Source organism: Aplysia californica, unplaced genomic scaffold (genome assembly GCF_000002075.1).
Source record: "Aplysia californica isolate F4 #8 unplaced genomic scaffold, AplCal3.0 scaffold00258, whole genome shotgun sequence".
Classification (NCBI taxonomy): Eukaryota; Metazoa; Mollusca; class Gastropoda; order Aplysiida; family Aplysiidae; genus Aplysia; species Aplysia californica.
Window position 1 is genome coordinate 464727 of NW_004797528.1, and position 13100 is coordinate 477826.

The 13100-nt window shown below is 39.7% G+C and overlaps 1 protein-coding gene across 2 annotated transcripts; it reads right to left on the bottom strand.

The window, feature by feature from the left end:
- Window positions 1-340: 340 nt before the first annotated feature.
- Window positions 341-12266, bottom strand: LOC101856812 (protein pinocchio). 2 transcript variants are annotated; one of them, XM_035970360.1, is made up of 5 exons: window positions 12172-12266; window positions 6660-6781; window positions 5023-5164; window positions 4051-4180; window positions 341-3075 (listed from the first exon to the last, which is right to left on the bottom strand). In XM_035970360.1, exons 2-5 carry the CDS (start codon window positions 6760-6762, stop codon window positions 2935-2937), a joined length of 516 nt encoding a protein of 171 aa, XP_035826253.1. In that variant the 5' UTR covers window positions 6763-6781; window positions 12172-12266; the 3' UTR covers window positions 341-2934. The 2 variants fall into 2 exon arrangements, with proteins under 2 accessions (XP_035826253.1, XP_005100786.1); XM_005100729.3 differs by lacking the exon at window positions 12172-12266 and adding an exon at window positions 11821-11984.
- Between the last annotated feature and the right edge of the window lie 834 nt (window positions 12267-13100).

Consider the following 13100-nt stretch of genomic DNA (forward strand, 5'->3'; position numbering starts at 1 on the left):
CCTACTACAGCGTGCCTTTCAGAGTGTGCCTGCCTTTTGCCATGACAAAAGAAATCTGTATTATGTTTCAATAAGCTTACATAAAGCTAAATTCTATCATATTGATGGAGACGCCATCAGTCAAAAAAAGGGACAATTCTATCCAGCAAAAATACAAAAATACTTCTCATAAGACCATAGTTCTAATCTACACATGTGCAATACCCATCCTCCAAAGATAAAATCTGTTCACGTGTGCATGTCGTAAAGGTAATAAAAGATAGGAATGCAAGTTCTGGTTGTTGCAAAAACAAGAGACAAAATAGTCAGAATATGAAAAATGTATAAATAAAGCATTATCTGAACTGGGTTCAGCACAGTGACAACTTTAATTTCTTGAGAAGCCTGTCAGGTATGAGGATGTACAAGTACAATGCAAGAATACACAGTTTGACCTTCATACGGTCAACTGACAGACTGACCATCTACTTAGTCTCTGGAAGACGTCATCAATCAGTACTATGTAACTTCACTTTTCTGTATATGTAATAAAACCTAATAGGAAAACTATTCCAAAAAACCTGAATGACATAATTGATCTTTCCATACATACAAAGTATATCAAAGTCAGTACACTTTTATAAAAAAGAAAACTAGCCTCCCAACATGTATGTATTTGGGTTGTGATTCTTCTAAATAGTATTTTTTTTTAAAACAACAAAATTTTTAAAAAATCAGCTGTCCTAAGTACGGCCCTCTAACACTGTACTCTCTAAGGCCTGACCATTGTCATTTTTAAACAGTTGTAGAAAAACATGCTACCTTCTTGTGTCCCTGCTGCCAGGCTGTCTTCTCATTACGAAGAAAACAAATAAATAAATCCATCAAAAGTGAAGAAAACACCATATTATGACAAAACCAACAGTATAAACACAGAAGCTGTGATTCAAATAAAACAAAGAAATAACAAAAATCCTTAAAATATTCAAAAACATAAACTGACCCCAAAAAATAGAACATTCTATCACATGGCCTTAAAAACCCCCAAAAAACTGCAAAAACTTAAATGAAAAAAAATACACACACACAAAAAAAACCCACAAAAAAAACTCAGACACACTCAGTTTCAAGCAGGGATCATGTGTAATGCTGATTTGTATTATGTCGCATCTGCTGCTTGACCCGAAAAACTTCTAAAAAACACATCCCTGTCATCACTTTCATTCAGTCGTGAGTCATGAGGAGGGGGCCCCCAACAAGATGTTGCCCATCCATTATTGAGGATTCAAATGAGAAAAAAAACCCCAAAACTAATGCTTGACAAAACTTTTTTAAATGTACGAAAAAGCATTAGAAGGTCGAAGAGCTAGTCCTTTGAAGCAATACAATTAATAAAATACACAGTGTGATATTGACTTAAGCTGGAAGTGACAAGCATAGCATATCTTGCTGAAGCCAGCGCAAACACTAATTACTTTGCATAATTGATATAAAGGATATGGGAAAAAAATTCTTTACACAAAACATGAGTGTCGTTCATTTTATATTACAAGATACACCAACAAACTTGCTTGTTCGACAAACAATGGACTCAATTACTTCTTCCAAATGTATGGCTATTCTGGAAAACCCTTCACACTGTCACTGTTTTGTGCTAACCTGATTAAAAATAACAAAACACCTAAAGAAAAAAACGACAGCAGTGGTCTCAAACTCGAACTACCTAGGAAGAGGCCGCTGGAAGTAGAGTTACGATAAGCCTGGGCCACATCAAATATTCCTCAAAAAAAAAAAAGAAAAGAGAAAGAGAAGAAAAGAAAAGAAAAAAAGGTTTCAAGTTATTTCTTTAAAGGGCAAATGATCTACTGATCTAATCTCCATAACCTTTATTCACAGAAAAATCCTTGGGGGAAAAAAGTTGAAAGTGAGAAAAATGTGCATGGTGCACTAATACTAAACTTTGATGCCAAGAAGGGGGCGCATCATCTGCTACTCAGAGACCCCTGAACTACAGCATTGTCGATGGCTATACTTTTTCAATTTTGAAGCTATGACAGTTACACTTAGAGTATATCTAGCCTTAGACCACATTGGTTTTACCAAATTTAGCTCTCTGGTAGGAAGGAACTGTACACTGTGACAAGTAAAGGGTTTGCCTGAATGGCCACACAAATATCACAGCTGCGCCAAGTAAGTACCCAAGAAGTTGCTCTTCTGCCACTGTTAGACATCCTTGAATATCATAATTCTATAGTAAAGAGAACCAGTCTCCAGAATTTCATCAAAAGTCAAGTAACCCCCTTGAGGACTACACCTAGAAATTGCGAGACTGCTTAACCTTTCTGGAAACCACACGAAAAGACATGTTGATACCAGGCCCATGAAACAATATAAACATACTGTCAGAATAGGAACGGAAAGACGGGATCATCCAATACTTTTGGAAATCCACAGCAATAAGCAGGAAAAAAAAGCAGGCATCTTTACTTCCAGTCATTCAACACGCAGTGTCAATCAATGTCGCAGCTGAGAGTGACTGTGACAGGAACAAGCCAGTCTATCCTACACTTCTCAGCAGCTCCACTCAGTCGACAGATGGAAAAAGTACTGTTATTAGACATCCAAAAAACAATCATTGGCCCAAAGAATTAATAGAAATGTTAAGCATGGCCAGTGTGGAAGTGTTTCTGCCTCATTTTGGGAGAACTTTTGGTAGTCCTCTCGCATGGGTTTGGAAAATATACGACAGAAACAGCAGGCACAGCGCACGCACCAGATGATAACATTCCATCGGCAAGGGCCACAAAACTTTTTCTCTTACAATAGTTCAACTGTCCATCCATTTTCCAATTCTCATTCAATTCAATTCACATCCATCAAAACGGGGGATTAAAAAAAAAGGGAAGGCCTGACATTAGTTAGAAGACGATACTATGGCAGAGTGTGTGTGAGTGTTTAGTTTGTGGAGAGATCCTGAAGGCATTGTGAGAGGCCATCCTCCGATGAGTCGGTGAACCGCTCAATCTGGTACGGCCGCTGTAGGTGGGCAGGGAGTCCGCAGGCTCCATCCCAGTAAGCTTCATGATAACTGTGAGACTGTGGAAGGAAAATAACCCTATGTGAGGTGAGCTGACAAAATGAGTTATTACTAGCAATCCATGAAAGGAGATATTAGCTAAAAATCGACACCAAGGTAAAATTTGTCGATTTTCAATTGACGCCTTTTATTATTTCATACTAATAAATTGTAAATACTTCATCCATGAGCGTGATGTATGTATTTCTATAAGGCTACAATCAAGGAAGTAACTCATTTTGTCAGCATGCTTCACATATTTGATCGAGTCAAAAATACTCACTAAACCCAAAACCGTGTCAACACAATCATGGTCATTTAGTACACAGGAAAAGCAAAACATATACATATGCAAACAACAGAGGGAAAGGCAACACGTGGGACCTACCAGTAGGCCCTCCAACCTCCTGAAACCATAGACGTTTAAGCGAAAAGAGAAGCACAATGGTAATATAATTGGGGATCATCAGTTGATGGTTAATGTTTGTCTCCCCCCCCGCCCACCTTTTCGCCCAATACAAATTTGATCCCCTTGATTTGGCAGCTTCTACCTAACCTGTCAGGACCAACCCTGATCAGGAGAACATTCCATCAGAGGGAAGGAAATACAGTGGAACTTGTTGAAGATAACCACCCATTATCAAGGGGATAAGTAGCCATCTTAGATAGGTGGTCCTCTTGGTGTCACAATAGAAAAAATCCAAGAAGGGGATGGGGGGTTGGAAAGCGGTCTGTTGTACAAGTGGCCTTAAGAGCAAGTTCTACTGTACTATACAAAGCTATAAATGTAAAAATCATAACTGACATTTCAGCCAATTTTGAATTTGAATCATATTTTTGTTTCAGAAACATAAGTCATGAACGATCATGTGATACTTGGCACCACATTTTGCTCTAAAAATGTCATGCTTATCAGCTAATCTTGACGCTTTTTCGGGTTGGGTTTTTTTTTTGGTGTTAGCAGACATATGGAAGGAAAAAAATGACATCATTACCATTTTGACATTTCGTTTCCAGATGACATTACAGCGTCCGAGACAGATGGGGCAGGACCTGGTGAGGCCGAAGCCACCACACTCCCTGCAGTCCGGGCTGAACTGGTTGTCAAACCAGCATTTGCCGCACCTGTTCAGATCACAAAAAATCAAGATCACAAAACACTTGTGTCACGACCCGGTGGGATCAGGCGCTTGTCAATTTTTGGGGCATGTGGAGTTATTGGTATCATCTTAAAGCTTGTTCATTTGTCTATCTATCAATGAAAGAGATACCCACCTATCTTGTATAGAAGTTGAGATATCTGCGATTGAATGAGGTGGGGGTGCCCGGTTTCAGAGGTAAAATTAGAGAGAAAAATGGCTGCCAAAGTTTGGTGACTTCCATAGTTTGAGAGTCCTTGGAAACTGGAGGGAAAATATTGATATCTTCGATTTGATTATTTGGACAGGCACCTGATTTCACCATGATGCCTTACATTTCACTGACCAAAAATATCTTCAATCCAGCTGAGTGAGTACTCTTGGAAGAGGAAACCACATTTAATAATTATTATGCACAAAAGAATTCTACAGACAAGCCTCATTGTGTGTACCACTACATTTTGAACTTGGATGTAGTCGTAGGGTTTAATTTTAAAAATAAATAAAAAGCAAAATACAGTTGGATATTATCGATAGACAATACAATCGGCAGAATTTAAGAAATTTCTGGATCTGTCAACCCCTTTACCACAAAAATTAAAGGCCTTCTCAGTACTCTCTTAAAAACTGAAGTTTGAAGGAACAAACAGAAGATTAAGATCTAATGCAATTATGTAATAAGAATCTTTATAAAAACAAAGCTGAATGCTTTGTCCAGTGAAACAAATTCTTATGAATTCAGTTCGATCTCAGCGAGCTAAATTAAGCAAATCCCAAATAAAAAATCGGTGGGTGCTAAAACTTTGAGGTTTCATCCTAGAAACTTACAGGTGACAAGTGTCAATCTTTCTTTGGTATGGCTCCGCCTTCATCATGAGTTCCACCTCTTCTTTGGGAATATCATGACCTTGTTTATCTGGTTCAAGGTCACAGAAATAGACGGAGGCTCTTGGTCCCTGCAAGACCTCATCTGGGAATCAGGAAAAAAATGGGGTTTTAGAAAGAGTTTACGGCATTTGCAACACAATAAGTTCATATAAGTGCGAAGATTAGAGGGGTTACAAGAGAGTAACAAACACAAAAAAAAAAAAAAGGAGGAGAGATCAGGATGATAGATGATTGATAGGAAAGAAGGAGCAAACCACACTAGAGCACCCGCCAACCACCCACTAAAAAATGGGGGTGAAATGCCATAGCAGTGTTCAAATTAGACAAATCTTAGAAGACTAATGATTTCAAAAAGGTTGGAATTGTCGACTTATGAATAAAAAGGCTTCATTAAATTATTTTCACACATTCGGTCGTACAGTATCAGTCTGAAACAGATGTAGAACAGGGAAAATTATTACAATTATGCTGAAACGACTTTACAAAGAAACACTACTACAAACATGAGGAATATCTTTTCACAAGTCAATTACAATCACCATGAAGTTTATAACATTTTCACAACAGAAGGAAAATACAAAGTGGAATGGTGTCCAGATAAGAGCAACCTCCGTCTAACAGCAACTCTAGTTTATGTAAAGGAATTTTCCTATATTATATATTAAATAATAATCCCTTTTAACAGCAAACATTCACCCTAACAGCAATTTCTTTGCTAAAGACTGCTGAACAGAACATTTCTTTTGACCACTCAAATCAGGGTAAATAACTATTTAAACAGTGAGTTCAGGAGCTCAGTTCACATCCACTTGCCAAGAACAACCTTACTTTAAAGAGTCTCCCAGCTTGGGAGAAACGTTTTGGCCACTGTGCATGGCATAACATTACCACCCTGAGATCAAGCACTGGATCACTTCAAATCTGAAGCTGCTTATGTTGACATTTTCTGGCTTAAACTTCACCACATTCTGCAATTAGGACTCATATACATTTGTGTGCATGTGTGAGTGTGTCTGAAGAGGGAGTGTGGGAGGGAGGTCAACCCCTTTGAAAATTCAGTTAGTAGCAACCTCTGCCAAACAGCAACCAAGGCTTATATATATATGAAAAACCATATAGAGACTGCAAGACTTATGATTCGAAACTGACTCTGGTGAAGCTTGATTTTGCTGTCAGCTGGTATGAGTCATGTATGACACATTATTTCTTCAAATATAATTGATTTTCCACTCCCCGTTAATTTTGCATCCCTCTTGCCCCTAAACTCTGATTTATGTTCTTGCTCAATCCAGTAGAATTCAGGAATGTTTAAAAAAAACATGAACAGCAATCAAAAGAAAAACACACCTGTAGCAGAAGCTCATGGTACTCATGAAAATATTGCCCACAGTACAGCGCTCTTCTCCAGCAATGGTCTGTTCATATCATATATATGCAATTTTTTTTTTTTTTGAGCCATAGCATCACAGCACATAGTCACATAGTAGAAGAACAGGGAGCTGATGCGTGATCATTTCAAGAAACTAAAAGACTTGACTGCAACCAATGCAGCTCAATGTCACAGTGTTCACACTCACCATCTGACTCATTGTTGGCTTGTGCCACATCCATGGCCTCATCATCATTCACTTCTCCATCTGCAAAACCTTCATCTCCACCTCCTTGAGAATCTGGATCCATCCTGGCTTTGAGTATCTCTCTGCAAATCAGGAAAATGAATCAATGCTATCATAAAGCAAGACGAACAAGCCATTCTAAAAAGCCTGGCTTTATTAAATTAAACAAAAAAAACACACTAACAGATAAACTCTCTTCGAGTGGTAGACAGTGATTGGTGATAATACACAGGTGAACAAATACTGGACACAGCACAGAAATAGGACACACTGAATGACACTCAAAAACGCCGCGTCAGACAAGACAAGTGAACAGAGATGCTACAAACAAGAGAAATATCACCACAAATGCTAATTAATTAATCATGCAAAATACCTGATGAAGATCTGACGTTTAAACACTTGCATTTATTACTTTTTTTTTTTTTTTAAGTAGAGGATTTTACGGTACTCGCAACTGCATTTAGGTCATATCAGCGCCAGAAGATTTTAGGTGTTACAAGAGAAAAACAAGCATAAAAAAGGAGGGGCGACAAGGACGATAGAAGATGTTTTAATAGGAAAGAACAAGAAAACTACACCAGAGCACCCGCCAACCACCCACTTTTTTTATTACTTTGAAGGTTGAAAATGACATGGATGGTATCGATGCCTAAACATTTTTAAAACCGTTAAAATTATACATTGGAGTGTCAAGAGATAAATTGTGTAGAGTTAGTGAGAAGTCCAAAACTCTTGGTCTTAACTCTTTTACTGATACTGAGAATAAAACTCAGTCTCACACAGAGGCGGTGGGTGGACCAAGATTTGGGTGGGGCTTAGGTTTCTTCCACTTCTTTACCACCAAAAGCAAGCAATAAGAACAAAACTGATTATTTTTCTACACTCATGGCGAGCCACAGCATTTTGAGAACTATTCAAACGAGAAGAGTCACCTTTGTCTTCTATCTCTTTGTTCTGCGTTAAATTCTTCAGGATGGTGGGGACGAAGCCGTTTCACCTCCAAAATTCTCTAATTAGCTTTTATCTGATGAAAAAGTTGCCTCAAAAGTGGTTTGGTGTAATTTATAACTGTTAAATCAGCACAAACACACAGCACTCCAAACACATACCGTGTATGAGGTGGATTGGGTCGTGTTGTTGCGGAAAATAGAACGTGCCTTACAAAGGCACAATGGGCGCATAGGTAACTGTGTCACTGGGGGAAAGTGTGTCGTAAACTTTCACCCCATTGTCAGGGCTGAGAGAGCGTGAGCCCTCTGTGCAGTGTTATTTTTTTCAAGTCTTCTACCTTTTTACAAGAGGGGTTTCATTAAGGAGGGACCGTGGGAATGGGCTGGTTGATTGCTGAGCCCTAAAGACATTTGATTGGCTCTTAGGTTACTATAGGTTGTGAGCCGTGACAACAGTGATTGGATAAATGAGCAAGCCGCCAAGTTGATCGCTTTGCGTTCATTGCGTGCGATCAGAACAGTTTCAACTGCTTATTTCGTTATTTTCATTTGCCTTGGGGTAGACTTGTGGGGAGGGGAGGGGGGCTCAAACCCGTGAGCCCTTTACTACCCACCGTCACTGGACTCACAGAGACCAGGGCTAGCCAATGAATGCAAGTGTAAAAGAAAACAATCTGGGCACTAAAATAACATAAAAACAAAAATAAAATAGACAGCCCAAAAAGAGCAATGTTATATATATATATTACAAGGATCTTGTAAGCAAATGATTTTTATTCAAGCGAGAGAAATTGAAATTCTACTTTGCGCATGAAACATCACAGTTAGTAAATATGAAGAGGCTGGCTACAACCATGCCAAACTCAACAATACTGCAACTATGCCATTTTCACAATTTTCAAATCTTGAGTCTGAAGATTTCAATTGATCTCATGCTCCTCCTCTTCCTGTCCAAAATTTATAGCTTTCCATCTCTGAGTTCCCTTTCTTGTAGGGCATCAATGTGTAGTGACTGCACCAATTGAAAATCTACGAATGAAAGGTAGGCCCACTGTCAACAGATAACTTCATTATGAAGAGGCCATTAAATTAAAATTAGACAACACAATCCCCAAGTATGGGCACCAGTCTGCCGAGCAAATTCAGGTGCGAAGCTGGAAGACCACAGTGCCATTGTCAGGGCAATAAAAGCACTGATGAGTACTTAGTTTATGTGATCCATTTGAGGCGGCCCTGAAGGCATTTATAGCCACCCAGCATGTGAATGACAATACATCTGTCACACTGTGGTAAATCAGGCGCTTGTCAATTTTTGGGCATTTAGAGTTACTGGTATTATCCGAAAGCTTTCAATGAAAAAAATACCCATTTCTATCTTTGAGTTCAATGGAAGTCAAGATATTTGCGATTGAAGGGGGTGAGGTTGCCTGGTTTCAACGGTGAAATTTGCGAGAAAATGGCAGTCAAAGTTTGGTATCCAATAGCTAGAGTCCTTGAAAACTGAAAAAAATGACATAATTTGGGCTTTTAATTTTAATTAACGTTTTCCAGTAATATTCACATGGATAAAATGTGTTTTTAGATGGACATAGAGGTTGCGTCAAAAAACAAAAATTTGATAAAAATCGCCAAATTGACAGAAAAGTGCCCGTTTTCCCTGTTAGTTTGACAAGCGCCTGATTTCACCACGATGCTTCAATGTGTGTACGTTCAGGCATAGGGCTCAAATTTAAATGCTTTAATGCGAGAGCAATGCTTGGGGTAAGTTCACACATCAGTGTCATCCTGTACTGAAATGTGATCATATTCTCAAAGTGAGTATGAGGATGAATTAATTGTGATGTGAAGGGCACTACAAAGATTGCATGTTTTCCTGTTTGGTTGATCAGCTGTGCATACACCGGGTTAATTTTTATCCTAATTAATTTGAATTGATAAATTAATCAGGCCTAATAGCTTAATTTATTTAGTCCCTTCATTCAGATTCAGAAAGCAGGATGATGTTAGGGACGACTTAGTAGAGTTGTAACAAAAATTCCGTTTAGGCCTACTTATTCTATAAATCATATGAAGTGACTAATCGGACTCCAGTCTGATTGAACAAATATTATATTCGGACTCCGAATCGAGTACAGCATGATGTCACTTCTGAAATCTGACCCTTGTTCCTAGATATTTCCAGCATTTATGAAAAATGTTTCAATTATAACATAATGAAAACAATTGAGACATGAGCTTTAATATCCAGTTACTAGATCTATCTACACTGGCCTTCCCTGCATTATTAGTGTATGAACAGACCAACCAAGTGAAAATGACCTAGCCGGGGGCAAAGTTAAATATGTCGACTAATGAGATTGCGCGTAGCCATCGGTTTGCTGGGGGAAGAGGTGTGGGAAAGAAGCCTCTGCTGTCGATTTTGTGCGATGTGATAAAAAAAAAAAAAATTATTAGAAAAACTATAAAACGCACAACAAAACGAAATTTAACATGTGAAAAGATGGTGGTGGAAGTAATCACGATGCTGTTGACTGGTAATGATGCCAGGGGGCGATTACCGCGTGTAGTAATGCTGGGCGGTACCAGCAAAACCCAGTGTCTGTCCTTTTCCGGCTCTGGGTGTCGAGAACCAGCGGCACCGCTGTACTGGGAGAGACACCGGGAGGTGAGAGACGGTGTATCTCACGTCTCACACAACGATCAGCGCCGCCCGCATCCCCCCCCCCCCCACGCACAAGTCAGAATTGGAAGAGGCGAGCTGTGATGCAAAATCCCTTTGAAGTTTGCTGCCGTGCAGGATTAAACTTAGCATGCAGATTGTAAAAATAATTATCACCGCAAAAAAAGTAATTTCATTTTCGGCGAAGTGGCTCGCGTGGAACCTGATTTGATGCCATATTTAAACTTGAGCAAACTTTGTTTTTGATTGTCAATTTTGAATCTGAAGTCGTGTATCAAGGTCACTCGCTGCGTTGTGCATCTGATGTCACAGCTGCTAGGCCTACACACTGCACACTTCCCGGGGCCCCATAAAAAACTGTTAGTGTCAGCTCCTTCCCAGAGCTGATCCGTTGGTGTTGGCTCCTTCCCAGAGTCAGTACCTGATGCCTGGTGCCGGTACTGACACCTTCTCTGGTATAACGAGGAGTTCCAGAGTACTGGGTACCGGTACCTGCCCATCCCTCATGTAGACCCTAACTTGTCGGTTACCGCGGACACGGGAAGATTGAAGAATACCGGACCACTCGTATACATTATTACGCGAAAATGTGGGGTGGGTGGGGCGGGGGGGTTCACGGGGTGACAAAATTTTCATGAATATGGGTCATTCCACCCTAACGTGTACGTTTTTATATGCTTTTGAAATTAGCCCATAAAATAAGTGGAAATAAAGATTTGTTGTGGAAACTATCTCCAGAAGCCAGATAGATGGTTCAAGAACCTGGTCCTATCTAGAAGCACAACATAGGATTAATTAGATACCAGCCTTTTATCAGTGTAGAATTCTGTGGTTTAGGGTGAACGCAAAATTTGTTGGCCTAGATCTAGGCTATAACGGTGAACGCGCACCGGGTGAGAATAGCCAAAAGACTCGCCTGCACTATTCTCATCCCGGGTGAGAATAGAGGTGGCCTTCTAGAATCTAGATTTCTAGTTCTAGGACTAGATTCTAGGTTCTAGGCTAGCCTCGAAACTAAATCAATTATTTATGTCTGTCTGTCTAGATCTAGACCTAGGCCATAGATCTAGATCTAGAAGAACTAAGATCTACCCTGAGCCAAGAGGGCGCTGAAACTTTCCGAAATCCCCAAAGAGTTCCCCTACCGGGTCTGTATACTTTACTTTGTGACTTTGTTCCCGGTTACCAGGTCTACACTCCCTCCCTTTCCATTCATTCCTTTGCTCGGATGCTCTCAAAAAAGCTACGTTTCCACGTCAACTAGCCCTGCCATATAATCACATAGATTCTAAATCTAATCTAGAATCTAGATCTAGATCTAGATCTAGATTCTAATACAAATTATTAAATTGTAACAAATGACTGAAATTAAACGAAAAAGTCACAAAAAAGTGACACTCCTCAGTGACAGTGAAGAACCAGGGAATGATGGACAGGGAAGGCTAGAATTCGTTTGTAGAACACTAAAAGGTAAGTTAAATGTTCAAACCTTCAACAAAATTAGATTATATATCCAAGTTGTGGAAAAATGCAGTTATCTAAACACGGTGCTCGTGATTGGGCAGTGTAGGAAGGTATTAAACATTGTAAATGCTGGTTGTATTGTAAACATGAAATTCTTGCTCAGAGGAGGAGATAACTGCGTGCGCTTTTCCTGTGTACATCAAAAGTCGAAAGAGTGCACAAGAAGGAACAAAATAATAAATTATCAAGAAGGCAACAGGGCAAAAAAAGTTATTACGGGTGCTGGCGCTTATTAATTCAGGTTTTCCAACACTGCTCAACGTAGTCACCACAACGATTAAATGCTGTGACCAAAATCATTAAAAGTAGTTTTAACCTTTATAATTGTTATTGTGAACTAGGTCAAATGAGTTCAAAGGTCACGTTTCTGAATTCCCGCCGCGTACAGCTGAGCGCTGATTGTTGACTGTTGAGTGCGGTGGTGGAAGGAAAGAGGGAGAGAGAGCGGGGAAGAGAGGGGGAGGAGAGGGACAAGCTGTCGAACCGGTATCCAGACACCAGCAACGCTCGACAGGCTACTTTCTTGGCTGGCTCGCTATCTCTGGCCCATTCGGCTTCGCGGGCGGAGCCGACGCGGAGTTCCTTAAATACGATCGAAATACTGCCCCCGTTGTGTGTGTTGTGAGAGGAATTTATTCATTTCTGATACATTGCTCGACTGATAAATCTTCACTACCAACGCTGTAATGAACTGGGATTTACTAAACGCACAGTGGCAGGTAAGAGTTCAAAACTTTGAACATGTTAACAGAGCTTTTGCATTTGTCCATTGAGTTGGGTTAATGATAATAATGTTGTATAAACACGTATTATATACTGTAGATTTATTTCGTTTGATTTTATTCAGGTCAGGCAATATGACATGTTTACATTGAGCTAGATAGATCTAGATTAGATTCTAGATCGAGATCAAGATTTGTTGTGCAATGCATGTCTACATGTGTATCTGATGTATGGCATTTAGCGGTGCACTCGCCCCGTCCTCATTTTACCGGTCGTTTTTTAAAATTATTTTCTGGAAATGGTTTCTCTAGATCTAGATATCTAGATCTAGAATCTAGATCTACATCTAGATTTCTAGATCTAGATTATATATTGACAATTATTGATATGAGAGAGAGAGAGAGAGAGAGAGAGAGAGAGAGAGAGAGAGCAGACAGACAGACAGACAGACAGACAGACAGACAGACAAACAGACGGGCAGACAGAGACAGACAGACAGACAAGCAGAGAGAGAGAGAGAGA

What these genes read in the sequence shown, in the direction of transcription:
- LOC101856812 (XM_035970360.1), bottom strand. Translation starts at nt 6,762, where the DNA reads ATGGATCCAGATTCTCAAGGAGGTGGAGATGAAGGTTTTGCAGATGGA. An exon ending in AGCCAACAATGAGTCAGATG is followed by an intron (nt 5,165 to 6,659) that starts GTGAGTGTGAAC and finishes CCTGATTCCCAG; the next exon opens with ATGAGGTCTTGCAGGGACCA. An exon ending in GGAAACGAAATGTCAAAATG is followed by an intron (nt 3,076 to 4,050) that starts GTAATGATGTCA and finishes TTCCTTCCACAG; the next exon opens with TCTCACAGTTATCATGAAGC.